Raw genomic sequence first — 22,818 nt, forward strand, 5'->3', positions numbered from 1 at the left:
TACCCTTGACCTGGGAGACTTCTCAGATTGAGTAGAGAAACTGTATATTCCGGGTAAAGGATAGTCAGCATGATTCTTTCTCCTCGAGGACGGAAAAAGTTGTCAGAAAACTAGTTTGGAGCAAGGGCGTATTGCGGCTGGCTGGGGATGCTGACTCAACCTTTAGCTGGTTCTCTCACAGACTCTTGGTGGTGGGACGTGATCTTCTTTATGGAGCTCCTTCATTTTTTTGTTTCAAAAGTCTTTATCAGTGCCCGGCACTGTTTTGCAAGTAGATAGGTCATGCCTTTGTGTACATTGACATGAGCATGTTTTGAGTCCTGTGGGATGCTGTGGAAGCGGTTTCTGTAATTTAAGGAAAGCTTTCAGATTTTAAACGCAATAGCAAAGTGTGAAAGAGGGAACGGAGCTGAGGAACAGCCTAAGAGAAAAGGAAGGGTGAAAAGAATATTGATGTTTTGTTTGGTGGTTACCTTGGCTCCAACAGAGGGTATCCGGGGGAAGGTTGGGGCAGGGTTCCTAGGTGGGGGAAATGCAGTCCTAAAATATAGTGATAGTGTCTGTTTCCTCACATGATAAGAAGTCTGCTTTAATGAGAGTTATGTACAAATTGTGTTGGAAGCATGGAATTAAATGCTTAGGTTGGCCTCGAGGACGTCTTGACAAAGTGTGAGGAGTAGCAGAAGCATGAGGGTAATATTTGCCAGACGGGCTAGCACACATGGGTGGTGGTGGTGGTGAATAGTGGGGCTACTGTAACTGGAGCCATGGCTTAGTCACCACAAGGGCATCTGGAAGCCGAATGATCGAGAGATGAAAATCATCTGAATGTGATAGGAGCCCGGAAGGTAGTGGAGAGAAAGGATATTGTTATCAAGGGGGCAGGGCCTTGGTAATGGATTAAGAGTAATTTTTTCTGGAGTTACCATCATGGCTCAGCAGAAACGAATCTTGACTGGCATCCATGAGGATGCAGGTTCAATCCCTGGCCTCGCTCATTGGGTTACGGATCTGGCATTGTGGTGAGCTGTGGTGTAGGTTGCAGACGAAGCTCAGATCCCACGTTGCTGTGGCTGTGGTGTAGGCCAGTGGCTACAGATCCAATTCAACTCCTAGCCTGGGAACCGCCATGTGCCTCAGGGGTGGCCCTAAAAAGACCAAAAAAAAAAAAAAAAGAATAATGTTTTTATTTTTAAATCAAAAAAAAAATTTTTTTTAATGCCTGCACTCGTATAAAAGCTCCCGGGATTGAATCTGAGCTGCAGCTTCAGTGACCCTGGATCCTTTGACCCACTGCATCAGGCTGGGGGTTGAACTTGCACCTCTGCAGCAACCCGAGCCACTGTAGTCAGATCCTTAACCCACTGCACTACGCGGGAACTCCTAAGAAGAGGGTGTTTTACATAGGACAGCAAAGGCTCTGCACCAACATCCCCGCACCAGGCTCCATGTTAATCAGAGGCACCCATTTGCAAGGGAGCCCACCCTGGTTAAAAGTGGGACACCTTGTCTTGGAGCAGTGAAAATGATGGTTAGCCTCAAAGACTGATTATTTTGGATCCTGACTTTCCCGAGTTAATCCGCTGCAGGTTAACTGTTGAAGGTTAAGGAGGTAAGGGTGTCATTCCATGATGGCAAATGAGAGCAGACCGAAGTTTGGCTAAGGGTCTATTTTCTGTCTATACTGCTTGTTTATCAGCAATCGTTTTCAGCCTGTTAGATATCTTTATTTTGTACCTGACTGTAAGCTTCTCGACGGCTTAGTGTACTCCACTGGATCTGGCTGCAGTGTGGGCATTCAGTAATTATTTGCAGCGTGATTAAAAGCTGAAGATCTTGCTCAACATAGGGAGATGAAATGTAGTTCTGGATGCCACACTGTACTTAGGCTTCCACAGAGTCAGGAACTCTAATTAGGTTTCCTCTAAATGTCTTCTCCCATAGTGCTGACCTTTTTTTGGGGCGGGGGTGGACTGTGATCTGGATCAAGACGCTCCAGGCTGCAGACAGGCAGGGCCTTAATATGTACGATGCAATCTGTAGATGAGGCATCAGCTTTCCTTCTGTGGCATAATTCCTCTGGACAGCTTAAACATGGGGATTTAATAAAAAATGTACATGTATTCTGTGAAGAATCCAGCAACAAATGAAGGAGGCTTCTGCCTGCCTTTGAAATGGGTGGACCCTAAAACGTTGGTCTGTTTGAAGTGCCATCCTACCCCATGTGCAGACGCTTCGTTCCTGTCTGCCAGTGCTGGACTCGGGCACGAAATCCAGATAAGATGCATCATGTACAGTGAAAATGTATTCTCCGTGTTTAAGCTTTTCTGATGGACCATTATTGCTGCTGTGTTTTCTGTTTTCTGTAGGTGGTAGCCCTCGGAGAGGTACCAGATGGGACTGTGGTTACTGTCATGGCGGGTAACGATGAAAATTATTCTGCCGAGCTCCGAAATGCCTCTGCTGTTATGAAAAACCAAGTAGCAAGGTTCAACGATCTGAGATTTGTGGGCCGGAGTGGACGAGGTAGGTCTCTGATTTTCTTTTTTTAATAGTATTGATAATGGAATAAACACATTAGGCTTCTCTGATGACATGTAGGCTGCTCTGTATACAAATCAGCACCTTCTACCGAATAGAATCACTGAAGGTTTTATTTAAATAGGTCCAGATGAAGTTGAGTGTGGTAGCGAGTACTCAGGCCTTTTTCATTTGTTTTATGATATTGAAAATTCAAACAGTGTTTTCAGGAAAACCAGTTCCTGATTTCACTGGATGCGAGCCTATAAGGTGGAGGGAAGAACAGTCGGAGGTTCAAGTCCTGAGTTATGAGGAGCCAAATAACTGAGTAAATTTGGTGGCAGAGGCCAAAGAAAAGGGAATGCATTGGGTCAATTTCCTGGTAATATCAATTTTGCTTTACGTTGCAGCAAAGGACAGCAAGCATAATGCCGTTCATTTATCAGATATGTTACCTCTATATGGTTTAATTACCCTGACAAGAACCTATTTAAAATTCTTAATTTTTGTTTTGTTTTGTTTTGTTTCTTTTTGACCACCTCGTGGCATGCGGAGTTCCCGAGCCAGGGATCAGATCTGAGCTGCAGTTGCGACCTATGCTGCGGCTTTGGCAACACTGGATCCTTAACCCACTGTGCCAGGCCTGGGATCGAGCTGGGTGTTGTCCCAGCTCTTCAGAGACACTGCTGATCCTGTTGCACCACAGCGGGCTCATAGTTTTTTACAAAAGGCTTTTCATTTGAATAAGTGAATAAAGTATTTCTTATATTAGAATGACTATGTAGAGTTGCCTAGGCAGATGGAAGATCAGAACTCTAAATATTTCCACATTATTTAAGAGTTTTCACCATCTGAATCCCCATTCATGTTAGGAATCCCAAAAAAGTTCATAAAACAAACAAACAAAAAATCCCTTTTAAAAGGGTTCTCCATAGCTGTCTCATAAGCGATGTTAATAATTTTTTAAAAAATTTCTCTAGGGAAACCTATATTTTGGCTTTTATTTGCTTATTCTATAGAGAGGTGTTTTTTGTTTTGGGGGGTTTTTTTGGACCCTGCCTGTGCCATGTTGTAGTTCCCGGACCAAGTATCAAACCTGTGCCACAGCAGTAACCCCAATTGCAGCAGTAACACAGCTGGATCCTTAACTTGCTGTGCCACAAGGGAACTCTGAGAGATTTTTAATGAATGACTGTTCATTAGACATTATGTTCATTTATTGATTGATGGAATTTAATATTTCTGTTTTAAGTATTTTGATAAAAGAGAGAAAACAGACCACTTTAGGGCTGGGGCAAAATAAATTATGGAGACCTATGGAATTACTTCAGCCCAGGTTTGAATTAGGAAATGAGAAGCATCAATTTTTAAACCAAGTCCAGTAATTGCTCTTTAGATTGGATTGGATGTCACATTATTACCAGTGTAAAAACTTGATAAGGGAAATTCATGCAAGGCTGTTTCCGATGAGTAGGTTTAGTTTACTTTCTAGGAACAGGGCCAAGAAGTTATACTTCTTAACTTAAAAAAAAAAAAAAACCATGGTGCATGCTAATGAGGTACTGTCACCAGAAGGTTTGATATAAAATGAGGCTTAGAGCCTCTGGTGGAATCAAAACTTAAGGGGTTATCTCTGTGCCGGGTTTAGTTCATTTTCATTAAAAGAAAAAAAAAAAAAAGGACACATCCTATCTCACTATTGACTGATTAGGTGTGAAGTGTGTGTATGTGTGTATATCCATTCTTTTTTTTTCTCAGTGATGGGGCAGGCCCACAGTACAAGTAAAATTTATCTTTTTTTTTTTCCAAATAAGAAATCAAGAAACGTTTGAACATGATGATTTACCTGTATACTCTGAATTGCCTCTTTTTCGTATAATATTACTTTGCTTTTAACTAGAGCAGTGCATGTTGGTGTTTAAAAGGCCAGGCACTATACTTCATTCTACTTTACAGATACATGCTAGTGTTTTCATTTATCTTGCTTTTGTGTTCTATAGATGCTGCCTAACGTTGCTCTGATCAATTTGAGTAGAAACTATGGCAAAGTGATAGTGTACTTTGTAAACCCTCAACATATTTATTTAAGAAACTTCAAAGGGAAACAAAGGGTGTGCACTGTTTTACTATATTGGCTTTCTGAGTTTTGGCTGGTTTCCCAAATAGCAATTTTTATATTTAAAAAAAAAAAAAAGACAGACTTAACTGCTTGCAGACTTTTCACGCATGGAAGATGAAGAAAGCTTCTTTTGATGAAGTGTAATTATGTCCAAACAGAGCTGACCCCCTCCCCCTATATTGCTTATGATCTTAACTGAAGAAAGTAGGATTTTTCCTTTGAAGCAGCCGGGACTTGGTGGAGGATCTGAAATGCTACAGTCTGCTGCCAGAGGCAGGATGGAGGAATTGGTCCAGACTTGTCTTAGAGACTTAGATGGGGGTGGCGAGGGGTGGGGGGTGGGGTTGCGGGTGGAGAGAGAAAGAAAAATTGATTTATCACTAATAACAGATTTTTGTATCATGACATCAACATTCTATGAGAGGAGACAGTAAGAAATGAAGAGGAACAATGGACAGAGAACGCTGATTAGAGATATCACTCTTTGGGGAAAAAAAAAAAAAATGGGTCGGTTCTTCAGTGGCAGGAAACCCTTTAACCTGCCTGCGTACCTGACCTGCTTTCTAACAGACTCTTTCCAGCTTCCTCTTTGATTCGCACACGTCTACATTTCTCTCAGTTTTTCAGTCTGGGTCAACACTCTGTATTTTTTTTCCCCCAGCTATTTAAATTTTCTATTTTCAGTAGCATTAAAAAATAAAAAAAAAACAAAACACCAAGTTCCTCAAATGTTGCATTTTTTTTTCACAAGCAGAAATATTAAGCTCTCAGAAACTGAAGAATACTTGTAGATTTATGAAGGAGTCACATCACCTCTTACTGTGACATTATGTGTTATCTGATGACCACAACTTTTGGAAGGGCTTGGGAATAAAAGTAGAGCTACAGTGAAACTTGGGTTAAGAGTGGTTTATTTTATTATTATTTTTTTTAATGGTCTTTTCCCTTTTTCTCCTTTATATTTTAAGCAGAAGTCTCTTTCTTCTTTTTTTTTTTTTTTTGGTCTTTTTAGGGCTGCCCCCACGGCATATGGAGGTTCCCAGGCTAGAGGTCGAATCGGAGCTGCAGCTGCTGGCCTACACCACAGCCACAATAATGCAGGGTCCCAGCTGCCTCTGCGATCTACACCACAGCTCACAGCAACGCTGGATCCTTAACCCACTGAGCGAGGCCAGGGATCGAACCTGTGTCCTCATGGATGCTAGTTCGATTTGTTTCCAATGAGCCATGGTGGGAACTCCCTTAAGCAGAAGTCTTTAAAGTGACTTTGATCCTTAAGTTTTGTTGGTGTGCTTCTTCTTTTTTGACATCAAACATGTTGCTTTTAATTTACAAGTGTTTTAAGCACCTGCTGAGTGCAGAGCTTGGTACTCTGTCCATTGAGGATACAGTCCCTGCTTATAATCTTAACTCTCCTGGCTATTTCTGACAGCCCCTCAGGTGAGGTTGGAATTGTCCTCCAATGACAGTTCCCATGTTGCTCTGAAAAGATATGACTGGAGGACATATTGCAGAACTAGTTCCTAGATGAAGCCAAAGATGCTACAATTAGTTGTCTAATGAGTGCTAGCTCCCTAAATAAGAGACTGCATTTTTATCACTTATGGAAAGTAATAAACAATGGGATTTGGAAAAGTTTTTTTATTTAATGTAAGGAAGTCATGAATACTCATATAAACATTTGACTTGGGAAATACTGATAATACTGTTTATCAGGTGAGGAACAAATTACCTAGTTGAGTGGTAGTTTCTGGAAGTTCCTTGGACATTATGTTCATGTTCCTTCTGATGGGGCAGTAAGAAGTGGAAGGAGCCTCCTTGGTTTTTGTTTGCCTTGTTAAAAGTACATCTTGATCCTTAGGGTTTGGTTTTAGAAGACTGTGGTCAGACTTAAATACTTGTTTCCTTTCCCCCAGACCCACCTCTTTTTAAAAGAAGGCTTTCGAGAAAACTGGTTCTGCTTTGAACATGTCGCTTTTGTTCATACACGAGATGTTTCTCTGAGTTTGGGAGAAGCACGATGCCTTTTAATACCCTCAGTACATTGTAAAAGTTGCAAATAGAAATATTCTCAGAACCAGTGGAGAAACATTCTTGGGCAGTATCTCCGGCAGTTTACTCAGTTATTGGGACCATTGAGATGTATACATGCTTGATTTATGAAGAGTCGTGTTGTGGGTGTCTACTGCCTTCCAAGCATCGCCCTTGAAGCCACTGTTAGAAATGCAATCCCAGCTCCAGACCATTGATTCAATCTCAAATGGCATCTTTTTATGCAGTAATGCAAATTAACTTTCTTTTCTTTTTTTTCTTTTTTTTGTCTTTTTTTGCTATTTCTTTGGGCCGCTCCAGCAGCATATGGAGGTTCCCAGGCTAGGGGTCGAATCCGAGCCATAGCCACTGGCCTACGCCAGAGCCACAGCAACGCAGGATCCGAGCCGCGTCTGCAACCTACACCACAGCTCACGGCAACGCCAGATCGTTAACCCACTGAGCAGGGGCAGGGACCGAACCCGCAACCTCATGGTTCCTAGTCGGATTCATTAACCACTGCGCCACGACGGGAACTCCTCTTTTCTTTTTTGGGCCGCATGTGTGGCCTATGGAAGCTCCCAGGCTAGGGGTCAAGTCAGAGCTACACCACAGCTCACGGCCACACTGGGTCCGTCACCCACTGAGCGGGGCCGGAAATTGAACCTTTGTCCTCATGCATACTGGTCTGGTTCATTACCTCGGAGCTGCAGCGGGAACTCCCAAATTAACTTCCAATCGAGGGATTCAGCCCTTCATCCTACCCAATCCTCCCATTGTCTTAAGGCCTTAATCTGGATCTAGTGGCTTTCTATTCAGCGTTCTAATCTCCATGTCTGTAGACTTTCAGTTTTCTGTAACTGGTTTAGAGTCCTGGCGGCTTCTGGTGAGTCTTAATGTTTCTAATAAATCCTCTATTCCCTAACCAGACAATTAAATCACTGAAATCCATGTAACATTTAATATGTAGTGGATGAAATATGATATATCAGTGATACTTTAAGAATAGATGATTTCATCATTCTGGCTGACAGACGACATTAGTAGATTTACATGTGTTTCATGGTCTGATAGAGCTGTTTGGGACACATGTGGCAATACATTACCTATTAATTTTTTAGAATGTTCTCTGACACAGTTAAAAAGAAGGGCATTAATTTTAGGGTCTGGAAGACCTGGGTTCAGGTCCTGAGTTTTAATACTTATTAGTTATGTGGTTAAATTAGTCGTGTGGTTAAATTACTAAGACACTCTGGGCTTGGGTTTCCTCATTTGTGAAATGAGGTGATAAACCCGACTGGGTAGGAGGAGTAAATGAGACAATGTGTGTGAAGTGACTGTCACTTAATGAGTTTCTCATCAATATTCACCCCCCCCATTTCTCTCTTTTCTTTCTTTTTCCTCTTGGCCAAAGTATTGTCAAAGAGTCTTAAAAACTATACATACTGAATAACAAATGATATGTGTCTTCAACATATTTTAGGCACTTATATGGTCTGGGTTGAAAAGAAAACCCATTCACTAGACCTGACAGCCAAAGACCTGTTCTGTATTAAGCCTTGTATATAACCTGTTCCACATTAAGCTATGAAAAGATGGCATTAAACTTTGCATTGCTACATATCGTTGAAGATTTGTGTTTGGATTTTATACCCTCTGTTTTCAGTAAAGGGAAAAACAATCTCTGACCAAAAAGACAAAGCCAAACACAATGAGCTTTTTAAAGCTCTGTTGCAGGAGCCGCCTGACTGAATGCTCTGGCCTGAGATTGCCGAATGTTTTATTGAGTCACTGCTTCACGCCCACCTTTTCCTGTCTTGTAACAGTTTGCAGTTTTGACTATCTGAAGTGACTAACCGTTGCAAATCTAACTGATTACAACTGTCAGTGAGTCTGGGGAGCAGCGTCTGGTATCTTCTGGAGAAAGCAAACATTCAAATCTGCTCCCAAACTCTCCCTTGTCTCCTCCCCCCGCTCCCCCGACCCCGCTCTATTCATCACCTTTAGCTCATTAATATCAAACATCAGATGTAATATTTCAATGAAGCACCCCCTCTGCTAAAAGCAAGCCTTCATATTTACATTGGGAGATGTCATGTACAGTTAGCAAAAAATAAGTCACTGTCAGGCAATTATTTCAAGATCGCTGCTAGGCAAGGATGTGTGTTGGGGGTGGGGGCAGGGAGGAGAAAAACTTTGTTCCAGAAATGATGAAATCATCACACCACAGGCACATTAAGGCCAGGACAGGAGACACTGGCTCCTGTTAAAATGATTCCCATAAGAAGCGTCCTCTTTCATCTTCTTATTGTAGTGCAGTTAAGCAAATGAAATGCTCAAGCCCTGGGAAGTAAATAGCATCATCAACAGTGATTTACTATTGTTCTCTCACGGGGTCGTGACCTCATCCTAAATAAAGACTTCTAAAATTGTCTGCTTGGATGTGTTCCTGAGGTTGGAGAAAACTGAAAGGAACGAGAACCCTCTTCAAGCATCCAGAGCTTTTGTTTTCATTACAGCTCCTGCTACTGAGCAACTCTTTTTTTGTTGGTTTTTTTTGTTTGTTTGTTTGTTTTTTTTGAATTGGAGCTTCCCCCCCTGGCCAGTTTGGCCAAGAAGATGCTGTTCTTAGTACTCAATGAGCTTGGTAACTTCCCCAAGTGGCTATCAGAGGGTTTCTCCTTAGACTAAGGAGTCCTGACTCCTGTCTTTTGCTACTGTTACCTCTTCAGAGATGCTTTTCTTTTCTTTCCTTTTTTTTTTTGTCTTTTTGCCTTTTCTAGGGCCTCTCCCGCAGCATGTGGAGGTTCCCAGGCTAGGGATCCAGTGGGAGCTGTAGCCACCGGCCTACGCCAGAGCCACAGCAACGCAGGATCCGAGCCGCCTCTGCAGCCTACACCACAGCTCACGGCCACGCCGGATCCTGAACCCACTGAGCAAGGCCAGGGATCGAACCTGCAACCTCATGGTTCCTAGGCGGATTCGTTAACCACTGCGCCATGACGGGAACTTCGAAGCTTTCTTTTTTTAGTTAAAAAAATTTTTTTTCTATTATGGTTGATTTATATTGTTCTGTCAATTTCCTCTGTACAGCAAAGTGACCCCGTCACATAGACATATATACACTGCTTTTGTCACATCATCCTCAATCAGGTTCCCTCACAAGTGACTAGATATAGTTCCCTGTGCTGTACAGCAGGATCTCTTCAGAGATGCTTAAATGCAACGTGGATAACTGGACTGTTCTTTTATCACCGATACTGTCTTTTTATATTCACTGTGGATTTTCCCTTTCTATCTGCAGGCAAGAGTTTCACCTTGACGATAACTGTCTTCACAAATCCTCCCCAAGTAGCCACCTACCACAGAGCTATTAAAGTTACCGTGGATGGACCCCGAGAGCCCAGAAGTAAGTGTTTGCCTTTCTACTGGAAATGGGGAGAGAGTTTGTGGAAGTCCCGTGAGGGATGGATTCCCCCCATAAATTCATGCGACTTTCCTGTAAATAGTTTCTTTGCCAAATTTGCTATCTGCCTATAATTTTTATGAGGGAGGATTAGGAGAACGTCACAGTGCGTAGAAAATCAGATCACACTGGTAACCTTGGCCACGAAATTGGGGAGACCCACATAACTGTGACGTTCAGCCACTGTCAAACTCTTGGCAAAAAGTTCTGCTCATCCACTGGACACAATAGACAAGGCAGAACGGGACCGTGAGAGCTGAGGCAGAAAACAATAAACTGAAAAATCCTGAGCTTAGTCAAAAAGCATTTGTGTTTGTTTCCCATGGTGGAAGAATGTGTTTTAAGTTTTTCACTCGCCCACTCAGTTCCCTTTATAAAGAGCACACTGCTTAATTACAAAGAATTTATTTGCAAATGATAACCTGCTTGATTGCCAAAGACTCTGTTGTTTGCTCGTGTTTGAGTAATCGTCACAGGTAGTTTCTTTGAGCAGACAGCATCCAACGAGGTTTAAATCCACCTTAGTTTGTCTGCCTGGACGCCCAGAAAGTTTAACCAGCATCATGGCACATGATCCATTTGGGCTAAAATGCAGTTTCCTCCTGTATTCAAATAGGCTTGCTCCCTGCCCACCCCCATTAAAAAACTGATCTGAACATACTCACCATAGAAGTATTTAAGTATATTTAGAGATGAAACATTATTTGATATCGACAACATGAAAAATTCTGAGCCAGGGGAAGCATCATACAGAACTCTGCCTTTGAGGAGTGAATACATTGGAGGCCCAGCCATTGTATTTTGAGAGTTTAATTTGGTTTGTGGTGGAGGTACAGCTGGCAGAAATATTTGTTATATAACCATACACCTGCCTAGACAGGGAGAGTAGTGTCTCTCTTCTCCTAAAAGCAAGAGCAAAAGCAAAGGGCTGGTCAAGTGGTGCCTCTACCCCAGCAGCCTGGCCTTGAGCCGTGGGAACACGCGTTGCCTTCCACTCCTCTTGCTGCTGTTTCTTCTCACGCAGGCTGACTGCTCGCCTGAACAAGGGAGGTTTCCTGCCTCAAGAGCCGGCCTTCGAGGTTTTTCTTTTCTCCCCCTGTCACGTGGATGGCGTTCTTCTAGGTTTCCCAGCGTCGGCAGTGCTGGCCCTGTCTGCTCGGTTGGAGACTGTCCTGTTAGGTGGTGGCCCTACCCATGTCTCTGGTCACCCCAAGTCGCCAGTCCTCAGGCCAGTGGTCATGCAGTCAGTGCAGGTGAATAGATGAGCACAGGGCTGTCTTGCCTGGTTTGGGGCTTTGCCTGACTTGGCTTTGCCTGCCTCTGGACTGCCATCCACCCAGGGCGGGGGGTGATGCTTCAGGATGGAACACTTTGTCTAACATTGTAGCTCTTTAGCCCCCCATGTCCCTGAAAAGGCAGGGACATCCCTTTTAGTTCTGCCTAGAGCAGGATGATTGTCTTTTACCATTTAACATGACTGAGACTTATCTTGCAAAGATGTTTCCTGCTGATCTCAGCTACTTTTCTCAGTTCTTGGAAAAACCATTAGCGTGTGCGTGTGTGTGTGTGTGTGTGTGTGTGTGTGTGTGTCCAGACGCTCATGAGGTGATCCTCCCAGTTGACGGTGGGAGAGGAAGCGGGGAAAGGTGGGTGCTGCCTCATTCTGAAAGTTATGACAAAAGTGAGGAGGTAGAGTAGCATTGGGAAAGTCACGTCTCTTTCAAGGGAGGATGGTATGACCTCCATGCCTGGAGAGTGTGGGCAGAATTCACTATTTGATGGGCTCATTGCCCTGAGAGGGAGAGAGGTTGGATGGTGCACCTGTGACCAGAGTTCAGGTTCTGGGTGCTGCGGAGGGTGGCGGGGCGGGGCGGGGCGGGGCCCGGGGGTGGGGGGGACGGACGGACACAGACACAGATATAGATCTCTCGTGGCCGGCCACGACCCTCAGCAGCCTGAGTAACATCTCTCAGGAACCCCAAACATCAGTGATGAGGTGATGTCATGTCTCACGAGGTGACCGGCCAAACTCGGGGGGTCTGGATATAAGGATGGGTCTGGTGTCCATGACCTTCTCACCCTACAGCCTGGACTCTCTGTCCTGGACTATTTTCTTCTGCCCTGCTCCTAGCCATCCTGGGCATTGAATGTTTGCTAAGTGCAGCTCCCTTCTCAGTACTCTTCTTTAATGTGGAGACTCCCAGGTGTGGAAAACGCTCAGGATTTTCAAGTTCCTGCCACGCTGAGTATCACTTGGGCTGGTTGGTGTGCATAAAACGTTAAGTGGAGGATCCTCTTGCACATGGGTTGGCACACTTTTTCCACAAAGTGCGAGAGAGTAAGTGATTTCAACGTCGTGGGCTGTAGGATCTCGGTTGCAAGGACACAGCTCTGCTGCTGTAACTCACAAGCAGCCTCACCAATTTGTGAACAAGTAGTGGGGCTGCAGGGTTTTTTTTTTTTTTTAATTTTATTACAGTTGATTTACCATGCTCTGTCAATTTCTGCTGTACAGCAAAGTGACCCAGCTATACATATCTATACATTCTTTTTCGTATTCATGTTCCATCACACATGATTAGATAGAGTTCCCTGTGCTATACAGATATAGATCTCTGTATCTCATTTCATATCCACTAATAGTTTACATCTATGAACCCCAAACTCCCAGTCCATCCCACTCCCTCCCCTCCTCCTGGGCAACCACAAGTCTGTTCTCCATGTCCATGAGTTTGTTTCTTTTCTGTACTTAGGCTCATCTGTGCCATATATTAGATTCCAGATATAAGTGATTTCACATGGTATTTGTCCTTCTCTTTCTGACTTACTTCACTTAGTTCCACCCATGCGGCTGCACATGGCATTATTTTGTTCTTCTTATGGCCGAGTAGTATTCCATTGTGTATGTGGTGGCTGCGTTTTCATAAAACTTTATTTACAAAACGGGAGCTTTGGCCCACGAGTTGTGGTTTACCAACCATTGGTCTAGATTTCCAAGTGGCTTGTTTTATGGACCATGAACAGAGGCAGGCTTTAGAAAAAGGCTTTCCTTAGAGGAGGAAAAAAAAAAAAAGACAAGGAATGCAATTGTTTTAGCATCTTCTCCCACGACGTGTCGATTCTGTAAGTAGCGACGTCACCAAAATAGTGTACATCAGTTTGTTAGTGTCATGGTTTGAAGGAGTGAACTAATTTGTACTCTTGATTCCTGTTCATGGAATTTCACTCCTTCCTCTCAAGATGGTGGTATCTACTGAAAAGGCCAGGTCTGGTGGATGAGCTCTTTAAACAAAGACAAGTCCTGGGTTAACGGGTTGGGTCTTTACTCAGCAAGAGCATGGTGAGGAAGGGTGTGGGCTTTGGGGTCAGGCTGTCTGGACTGAAAGCCCAGCTGCACTGTTCACCAGCTGTGAGGCAGTAGGCGAGGTCCCTGCCTTCTCTTTGCCTCCATCTCCTCGTCTGTTAAAGTGAGAAGAGCGACAGTAGTGTCTTCCTCATCCGTTGCTGCAGATGTTAAATGATGCATGTAAAATGCACAGCACAGTGACTGTTGTGTAGTAAACATGCATCAAGCGGGGGCTCATTACGTCGATTTCCTTGGTGTCAGAAGTTTGCTGTCGTTTTGCTTACCGTGTGCTTCCAGGAAACAGATACCATCTAGGCTCTGTTCTCTAGGGTAATATTTTTTTTTTTTTCTCGTGGATGGCTTTATTTCTGCTCAGTAGTCGATGACACTAATAAGTGTTATAAAGTGCGTTGGAGCAGGTATTCCTCCTGCCTGGGGACAGCTGTGCAGAATGGACAATCAACACGATTTGTTTGCAGCCACGTCCACAAGAGGATGCCACGGCACGAGGGTCCCCCCCCCTCGGAGGCCCCCGCTTATCAACACATCTGCCAAGACTTGCTTTTCACTCACAAGTCAGAAAGGTTTCGTCCTTCTGTGTCTTCTGTCTCTGGCAGCTGAAACTGTGCTGTCACATCACAAACAACTCCTTTTCTTCATATACACATCTGGCGTTGGCCGTTGGACTAACTTCATAAGAGCACATGATCATCACTCATTACAAGATTAAAAAGTACCCCATGGCATCATTGATGTTTTCTAACTTTGATCTTTTGCAGTTATGATTCATCTCAGTTATACAACTTCCCTTTAAAGGAACATAGCCGATGACTTATTAGCACCTTCATCTTAAGTAGCGTAAACATGAGAATAGTGCACATCTTTACAAAATGCCATTTATTCTCTTTGCCAGCTTATCAAGTGACATCATACTTAAGATCCCAAATTTGTAAGTCTTGTGTGGAGGCGAGGCGTTTTGACCTTCTGTTGGCAGGATAGCTCTGAAGAGTGTCTGTTCGCCAGCAGAAGTCAGGGGAGCAGCAGCAGCAATAGTAGTGATGCGTTTGGATACCTAACTCTTTTATTTATTTATTTTTGTCCTTTTAGGGCCGCACTCATGGCATATGGAGGTTCCCAGGCTAGGGGTCGATTTGGACAAATTGGAGCTACAGCTGCCGGCCTATACCACAGCCAGATCCGCGCCGCGTCTGCAACCTACGCACAACTCAAGGCGACACTAGATCTTTAACCCACTGAGCGAGGCCATGGTTCCTAGTCGGATTCGTTTCTGCTGCGCCACAAGGGGAAGTCCGATACTTAGCTCTTTTAAACATTAGTTTCTATTAGGCTCCTTGGTTCCATTTATGCCCTTGGTTCCAACTGCAGTCTGATTTAAAGAATTTCTCCAGGGAGGTGAAATCTGGCTTAGCAATGTTGGTTTACAATTTACAGTTTATAATTTCTTTCATTTTTTTTTGTTTGTTTTTTAGGGCTGCGCCTGTGGCATATGGAAGTTCCCAGGCTAGGATCCACTTAGAGCTACAGCTGCGAGCCTACCCCACAGCCACAGTAATGTGGGATTCGAGCCTTGTCTGTGATCTACACCACAGTTGGTGGCATCGCTGGGTCCTTAATCCACTGAGCGGGGCCAGGGATCGAACCTGTGTCCTCAGGGATACTAGTTGGGTTCTTAACCTGCTGAGCCACAATGGGAACTCCAGTTTATAATTTCTATTATAGTGGTTCTGAGTGAGGGAAGAGGATGGATGGAAAGTGTGTATTATTGGCTGTGTGGACCATGGCAACATAAGGCACCTTACACAGTCAGAAACCTTTTCATTCTCTTGCTGCTTTTTCAGTTAGCTTCTGCCATGTAACAAACCGTCCCCAAATGGAATGGCTTAAAACAACCACCACTTTATTATTTCTCATGATTCTGTGGGAGTGACTGGAGTTCCTCTAGATGGGTTTTCAGCAGTCTTTCTTGGGGTCTTTCTTGTGGCTGCTGTAAAAGGGTGGCTGGTGCTGGAACATGCCTGATGGCTTCATTCTGACGTCTGATGCCTTGGTGGGGTGGCTGGAAGGTTGGGCTCAGCTGAGATAATGGAACAGCTGGCCTTCTCTCTCTTTTATAGTCCCAGAGCCTCTCCCTTTCCATGTGGCCTCCCTGACAGAGTCTGACTTCATTTTGGGGCTCCCTCAGGTGCAAAAGTGGGAGCTTTCTGGCTTTTCTAAGGCTTCTCGAAGCTCAGAACCAGCATGGAGTTACTTCCTCTATATTCTGTTGGTTAAAGCAAGATACAGGTGCAGCCTCGATTCAAGGGGATGAAACCCCATAAAGATATGAATGATGGGGGCGGTGGTTCACTGGACCACCAACTTCCATGGGTACTTAGATGGTAAGTGTCCTACTAGGAGAAATAATTTTTTTTTTGTCTTTTTAGGTCTGCACCTGTGAAATATGGAAGTTTGCAGGCTAAGGGTTGAATTGGTACTGCAGCTGCTGGCCTGTACCGCAGCCACAGCATCGTGGGATCCAAGCCCCATCTATGACCTGTACCACAGCTCATGGCAATGCTGGATCCTTAACCCACTGAGCAAGGCCAGGGATCAAATTCAAATCCTCATGGTTCCTAGTTGGGTTCTTTACTGCTGAACCACAGCTGGAACTCCTGACATAAATGTGTGAGGTACCATCTCCCGAAACATCTCCTGACTTTTTGAATCTGGGAGACATTGCAAGTTCTACAAGGTGACTCCAAGCTTCAGTGATAGTAGCTTCACTCTGAATTGGACTGATTCGGTACATATCAGATGAATTAAGAGTGGTGTTTTATATCAGCAAGTCAGTATTTAGCCAAGCCAGATCAATGCTGAGAAAAACGTTAGATGTTTGAACATAAAGAGGTTGTTTCCCTTGCTCGGCCACATGCCAGGTCTGTAGCCGAAGAATCTTATAAATCCTCAAACGATCAAGCCTGGAGGTTTTATACTTTCTGTCACCCAGCTTACAAAATTCTTTCTTGCCAGCACGCCCGCAAACCTGATACCTAACATACATGGGTTTTGTATGCACTCTAAGTCATAGTTACTTTTGAGGAGTGACCAAAGCTGTCATCTATCTTCCTTTTTTGCTTTTTTAGGGCTGCACTCTCAGCATATGGAAGTTCCCAGGCTAGGGGTCGAATCAGAGCTATACCCATAGCCACAGCAATGTGGGATCTGAACCACATCTGCGACCTACACCATAGCTCACGGCAATGCTGGATCCCCAACCTACCGAGTAAGGCCAGGGATTGAACCTGCATCCTCATGGATACTAGTCGGATTCATTTCCCATCCGCCACAACGGGAGCTCCCTGTCGTCTGTGCTGGGATGCTACCAGTCACTGCTGACCAGCTCCCTGTCCTGACCTGGTGGGAAGGCCTGACTTTTCTTTCCCACCAGCCAGCTCTTTTCCTGCAGGCTTTGACTGCAAGGTTGCAGCTCTGCTCTGCTCGGCTTCTTTTGTGATTCCAGTAGGGCTGGCACTTAGGTGAGTGAGAGCTTATCTGGATGCACAGGGTATTGTGTGTGTGCGTGCTTATGCGTGTGCATGTTTCTGGGACTGTCACAGCACCCTGCTTCGCCCAGCTTGTCAGGCTTCCATCCTGCAGCCAAACTCTTTTCTTTCCCTGCTTGCTCTTCCTCACCTATGCCCAGTGCATGAGCACATTTGGAATTCTTCAGAGAACATTTTATTCTTCTGTATTCTTGGTGGCGCTTCTGGTGGCAGACGTTTCTCCCTTATCAATGGAAGGTAACAGACTTAATCAGAACAGAGACGCCTCCCCATGGAACCAGCTCATTTTTTTCCCCTGCTGTTCCACCCAGTTGTGAGACCGGTCTGCAGCCTGGTAAAAGCTGGTGAGAGTGACAGGCTTGGCATTTTCTCTTCCTCATTCTAGCTGGTGTCTGCAGCAGCTGGCTTTTATTCTCCACTCCTCTTCACCCTCCTTGGGTGAAGGAATAGGCTTTTGATGGTGGCTGGCCTTTGACCCTTGCTTATTTGTCAGTGGTGGATGCTTTTATAGAGCTTGGTCCCATGAGCAGGAAGATGGGGGCCACGTAAAGTGTGTTGGATGGAGGGATGGCAGAAGGATTGTTTGCAGGCTCTTTGATCCAGGCTGGACCCAGTTCTTGTGTTCGAGTTCTTGCCGTTTGTGAAGATGATTTGCAAAACCCTCGGTAAGCTTCATGCTGTACTCTTGATGCCGCAGGCATGAGTTTCAGTCTTTGGTGGGAGGCATGAGTAGAAAAGCCATGAACTTTTTTTTTTTTTAAGTGGGAAATCAATTTTTTTTATTGCACGAAAGAGTCTTTAAAATCTGTAGTGCTATACAGTTTTCAAAAGTTTCATGCATGTGATTTCACCTAATCCCATATTAACCCTTTTCTTTTTCCCTTACCCCTATATTGCCCCTCGCCCCACTAGTAACCACTCGTTTGTTCTCTCTGTGAGTCTGCTTCCTTTTTGTTTTATTCACTAGTTTGCTGAATTGTTTCAGATTCCATGTATAAGTGATATCATACGGTATTTGCCTTTCTGTCTGACTGCTTCACTTAGCAGAATGCTCTCCAAGTCCATCCGTGTTGCTGCCAAAGAGCCCTTAACTTTTTTTTTTTTTTTTGGTCTTTTTAGGGCTGCATCCGAGACCTATGGAGGTTCCCAAGCTAGGAGTCTAATCGGAGCTATAGCTGCTGGCCTACGCCACAGCCACAGCAATGCTGCAACGCTAATCCTTAACCCACTGAGCAAGGCCAGGGATCGAACCCGCAACCTCACGGTTCCTAGTCGGATTCATCAACCACTGAGCCATAACGGGAACTCAGGAGCCCTTAACTTCTTGACTTGCGGTTTCCCCCTGGTTCTTCCTTTCCTCCGAAGAGCCCAAGGCATGGATGTGATGGGTAAATGCTACGTGTGGATACTTATGCGTCAGCAAACACACGCAGCAGTTGGATGGTCATAAACATGAATCATTTGGGCCCTAGCCTACAGAACATCGTGGAAAATCTTTGGCTTAAGAGAATAAGAACAGTTCAAACAACGGTTCCTTTTTCCCCCTTTCCTGAAGGAGGATGGTGAGGGGGAGCCAGAAGCGCTGGTGGAGGTGAGTCTGCTGGCTGGTAGCATGTACTCTTGAGAAGAGCAGTTTTAAATCTCTTTTAGTCCCCCCCTTTTTTTTTTTTCTGTTGACTGACTGTCAGGAGCTGGGAAGATGGCCAAGAAGGAAATGACACATCGAGAGGCATTTTTGTGTTGTGCAACATTCTGTGGAACTGATGCAAGGCTATATGGCCTGTTTACACATTCCTCCGCTCGCAGACGGCAGGGCAGTAATTGAAGTCAGCAGCACATGGCATGCTGCAGCAAGGAGCCCGGCCTTCACATCCTTTCATGGCAAATTATCGCAGCCGTTAAAACATGCTCGCGTCCCTCCTTTGCACTCCCCGCCTGCCTCCCCAGCCCCGCATGTGCTCTCTCACTGTGTTGGACGTGGGTTTGCAAGGACTGCGGCTTGCCCAGTGAGAGCACCTTGTCCACAGACAGGGGTTGCCGTGGCTATATTGACTTGTTCCTAAATCGAGCATGGTAGGTTTTCAAGCGATGTGGGCTCTGCAGACACACAGCCTGGATCCCAGTGTGTCATCCGTTTCTGTCGAGTTGGAAGTCAGAAATCATTCATTCTTAAAAGAGGGACTTGAGAGGAAAACATACTGGGGAGGGGCTTTATTTATTTTATAAGAAAGAAGTTTTTCTTCCCAGGAGAATTCCTGGAAGATTACTGAACTACTTCTCTTTTGTTTGTACTGTAGCATTTTCTTCAGGAAGGGCTGGACCAGAGGAGACTGGGAAATACTTTAAAATAACAGAGAGAAAAAGATTCCTAATGTTGGTTTTCGGAGTCATACTTGTCCCTACCTGGCGTGTGTCAACTAAAGCTGATCTTTGGTCTTCCCATAAAATCTCAGAAGCTTGTATGTAGGCGAGTGTGGAAAATAATTGCTTGGAGTTCCTGTTGTGGCTCAGTGGAAATGAATCTGAGTAGTATCTATGAGGATGTGGGTTTGATCCCTGGCCTTGATCAGTGGGTCAGGGATCTGGCATTGCCGTGGGCTGTGGTGTAGGTAGCAGACACGGCTGGGATCCTGGGTTGCTGTGGCTGTGGCATAGGCCGGCAGTTGTAGCTCTGACTCAACCCCTAGCCCGGGAACTTCTGTATGCTGGGGGTGTGGCCCTAAAAAGCCAAAAAGAAAATAAGAGAAAAGAAAAGGATTGCTCATGTTTTTTGTGTTTTTTTGTTTGTTTGTTTGTTTGTTTTTTTTGGTCTTTTTGCTATTTCCTGGGCCGCTCCCGCAGCATATGGAGATTCCCAGGCTAGGGGTCCAATCGGAGCTGCAGCCACCGGCCTACACCAGAGCCACAGCAACGTGGGATCCGAGCCGCGTCTGCAGCCTACACCCCAGCTCACGGCAACGCCGGATCGTTATCCCACTGAGCAAGGGCAGGGACCGAACCCGCAACCTCATGGTTCCCAGTCGGATTCGTTAACCACTGCGCCACGACGGGAACTCCTGCTTATGTTTTTTGATAAGTCTTGGAAATTGAGAGAGTGCATAAAAAAGCACATCCGTTGAAAATATCAATTCAAGGTTATATGTGACAGTTAAGAGTCTGAAGGAAGTAAGCAAGTGGGAGACTGAATTTGGGCTGCAGTGCTTAGGAGCAGAGGAAGGACTGCCTGTGTCTCTCCCAGATTTCTCTGTTGCTGTGCTCTGGTGGCAAGATTCTTTGCTTATAGACAAAAGTTCATCATTAAAATCCAGGAGTACAGCTTACATCCAGACACCTCTGGAAAAGATAACTCAGACTTAAATTCATATTAAGGTAAAGAATAAGTCGGAGTTCCCTGGTGGCCTAGTGGTTAAGGGCTTAGTGCTTTCATTGCTATGGCTTGGGCTCAATCTCTGGCATGCTGGAAAAAAAAAATGTCTAGAATCCTTTATTAGGAGGAGACTTGGGGAGATAAAGGGAGACAGATCAGCCATGTCCTGGGTACAGAAGTAAATAGAGAGTCAGGCAGGCAGGCAGGGCCTTTGCCGGCCTTCAAGGCAGCCATTGCCAACTTTAAGTGCTACAGTTTTGCTGCAGGTCAGCCATAGCAGTGTGGATTCCTGATGCTGTTCAGGTCTAATGTATTCCTAAGAGGGCGGGATTCTATAATTTCAGGGTGTGAGGTTTCAGTTTTTATATTTCTGGATTTTCTCCTTTTGCAAATATTTCCCTTTTATAGAGTATTTCTTATCTAGTTTTGTTCTGGATGTTTACATCTAGTTTTGTTCTAGATGCACATATTTCCATTTTAGGAAGTAATTCTCATCTAGTTTTGTTCCAGCTTTTTTTCTCTCCTGGTTTTCAAATTATCATTCAGTTTCTTTTCTTTTATTATTGTAACTATTTTAATGTGTATATTTGCCTTAAAAAATTCATCGTAATTTCTGTTTACCTCTTGGGATGATAGAAACTTAGCATACTTTAAACTGTAGTCACTCCCTCCCCTTTTTTTTTTTGACCACAATCAAGGCATGCAGGAATTCCCAGGCCATGGCTCAAAACAACTCCACAGCAGTAGCCAGAGTCAGAGCAGCAACAATGCCTAATCCTTAACCCACTGAGCTACCAGGGAACTCCAACTTTTTTTTTTTTTTTTGAGTTAGAGAAATAAATTTATTTTATTCTATTTTTCCCCTATTTTTTATTTTTTAATTATTATTTTATTTATTTTTGCTTTTTAGGGTCACACCTCAGGCATATGGAGGTTCTCAGGCTAGGGGTCTAATTGGAGCTACAGCTGCCAACCTACAACACAGCCACAGCAACACCAGATCCGAGCTGTATCTGTGATCTACACCACAGCTCAACCCCCTGAGTGAGGCCAGGGATCGAACCTGCAACCTCACGGTTCCTAGTTGGATTCGTTTGCACTGTGCCACCATGGGAACTCCTCAGTGTTCTTGATGTGGACCCTTGGGTGGTTCCTTCAGTGAGAACCTGTTCATGGTCAACTCCGTTTTTTGTTCCTGAAAAGGCCAGCGAGCTGTGGAGTGAGAGGCGCCCCACAGAGTCTGTGTGCCCTTAGCGCCTCAGCGCTGTGCTCCTAGCCGCTCTCTGCCACTCTCCTTCACTCTCTGCCACTCTCCGGGCTGAGGCTTTCGGTGCCGTTGTCATCAGGTTAGAGGAGTCGTTAAGGAACGGAATCCAGGACAGATACACTTTTGTGGAAGGTGGATGAGGGGTATAGGGGCTCTGAAAAGTCCAGGGCCGGCAGGTGGAGAGGTAGTGGGAGGGAATTTTCCTGCAGACAGTGGGGGAGAAGGCGAAGGAAGGGGCTTAGAGGGAGAGAAAATTAAACTTCCAAAGTCACCGTTTCACCTTGGCCAGGCCCTCCGATGCTCTGGAACTTTCTATCCAAATTTATGGTAAAGAACTCCAAAATGGCACTTGACCTTCTGAGGTCATCTGGATGCTGTTCATTGAGCAGCCAGAGCAGCATTTTCTTTTTTTTCGTCTTTTTGCCTTTTCTAGGGCTGCTCCTGTGGCATATGGAGGTTCCCAGGCTAGGGGTCGAATTGGAGCTGTAGCCATTGGCCTACGCCAGAGCCACAGCAACACAGGATCTGAGCCGCATCTGCAACCTACACCAGATCCTCAACCCACTGAGCAAGGCCAGGGATCGAACCCACAACCTCATGGTTCCCAGTCGGATTCATTAACCACTGTGCCACGACGGGAACTCCAGAGCAGCATTTTTTTTAGATACTGTGTCCACACGTTTTCTCTCATATTAGGATTCAGGACCCAAAGATGCTTCCTTTACCAAAACCAAAAGATGATAAATGAATCATTGAATGAAGCAGGGAACGAAAATAGCTGTGTGGACTAGAGGAGCACGGTTTAAGAGAACCAGGAAACCGTGATCTGGGGCAGAACCATCTGTAGGCAAGGTGGCTGGTGTGACTGGGCACCTCTCATTGGAGTTCCATAGGCAGTGGCTGGTGGGGAAGAGGTCAGCTGACACTCAAGCATGCTGGTACTTTCTGCTGTTCCATGAACCCTTGGGCTGCCTATACACCCTCTGTGACCTTCTTGACACTAATTTTCATGAGCTACGACTTGGGTGAAAATGTTAGCATGCATTTTGGCTTGGCAAAACTCAGGCTGATGTAACCTGGGCTCTATGCCTCCTTGGAGGTGGCCCTGGAAATTATTAGTAGAAAAATAGGGGCCCTTC

The 22,818-nt window shown here is 44.9% G+C and overlaps 1 protein-coding gene across 4 annotated transcripts in view; it reads left to right on the plus strand.

Annotated features, from left to right (window-relative positions):
* Nucleotides 1–22,818, plus strand: part of RUNX2 (RUNX family transcription factor 2) — a 147,961-nt gene that overhangs the window by 7,512 nt on the left and 117,631 nt on the right. For all 4 annotated transcript variants that reach the window (XM_047794877.1, XM_047794876.1, XM_047794874.1 and 1 more), the window contains exons 2-3: nt 2,370–2,526; nt 9,975–10,079. In XM_047794877.1, coding sequence (XP_047650833.1) covers nt 2,370–2,526; nt 9,975–10,079 — 262 coding nt within the window. The remainder of the gene's footprint in view (nt 1–2,369; nt 2,527–9,974; nt 10,080–22,818) is intronic.

The sequence above is a fragment of the Phacochoerus africanus genome, chromosome 9 (genome assembly GCF_016906955.1).
Source record: "Phacochoerus africanus isolate WHEZ1 chromosome 9, ROS_Pafr_v1, whole genome shotgun sequence".
Lineage (NCBI taxonomy): Eukaryota > Metazoa > Chordata > Mammalia > Artiodactyla > Suidae > Phacochoerus > Phacochoerus africanus.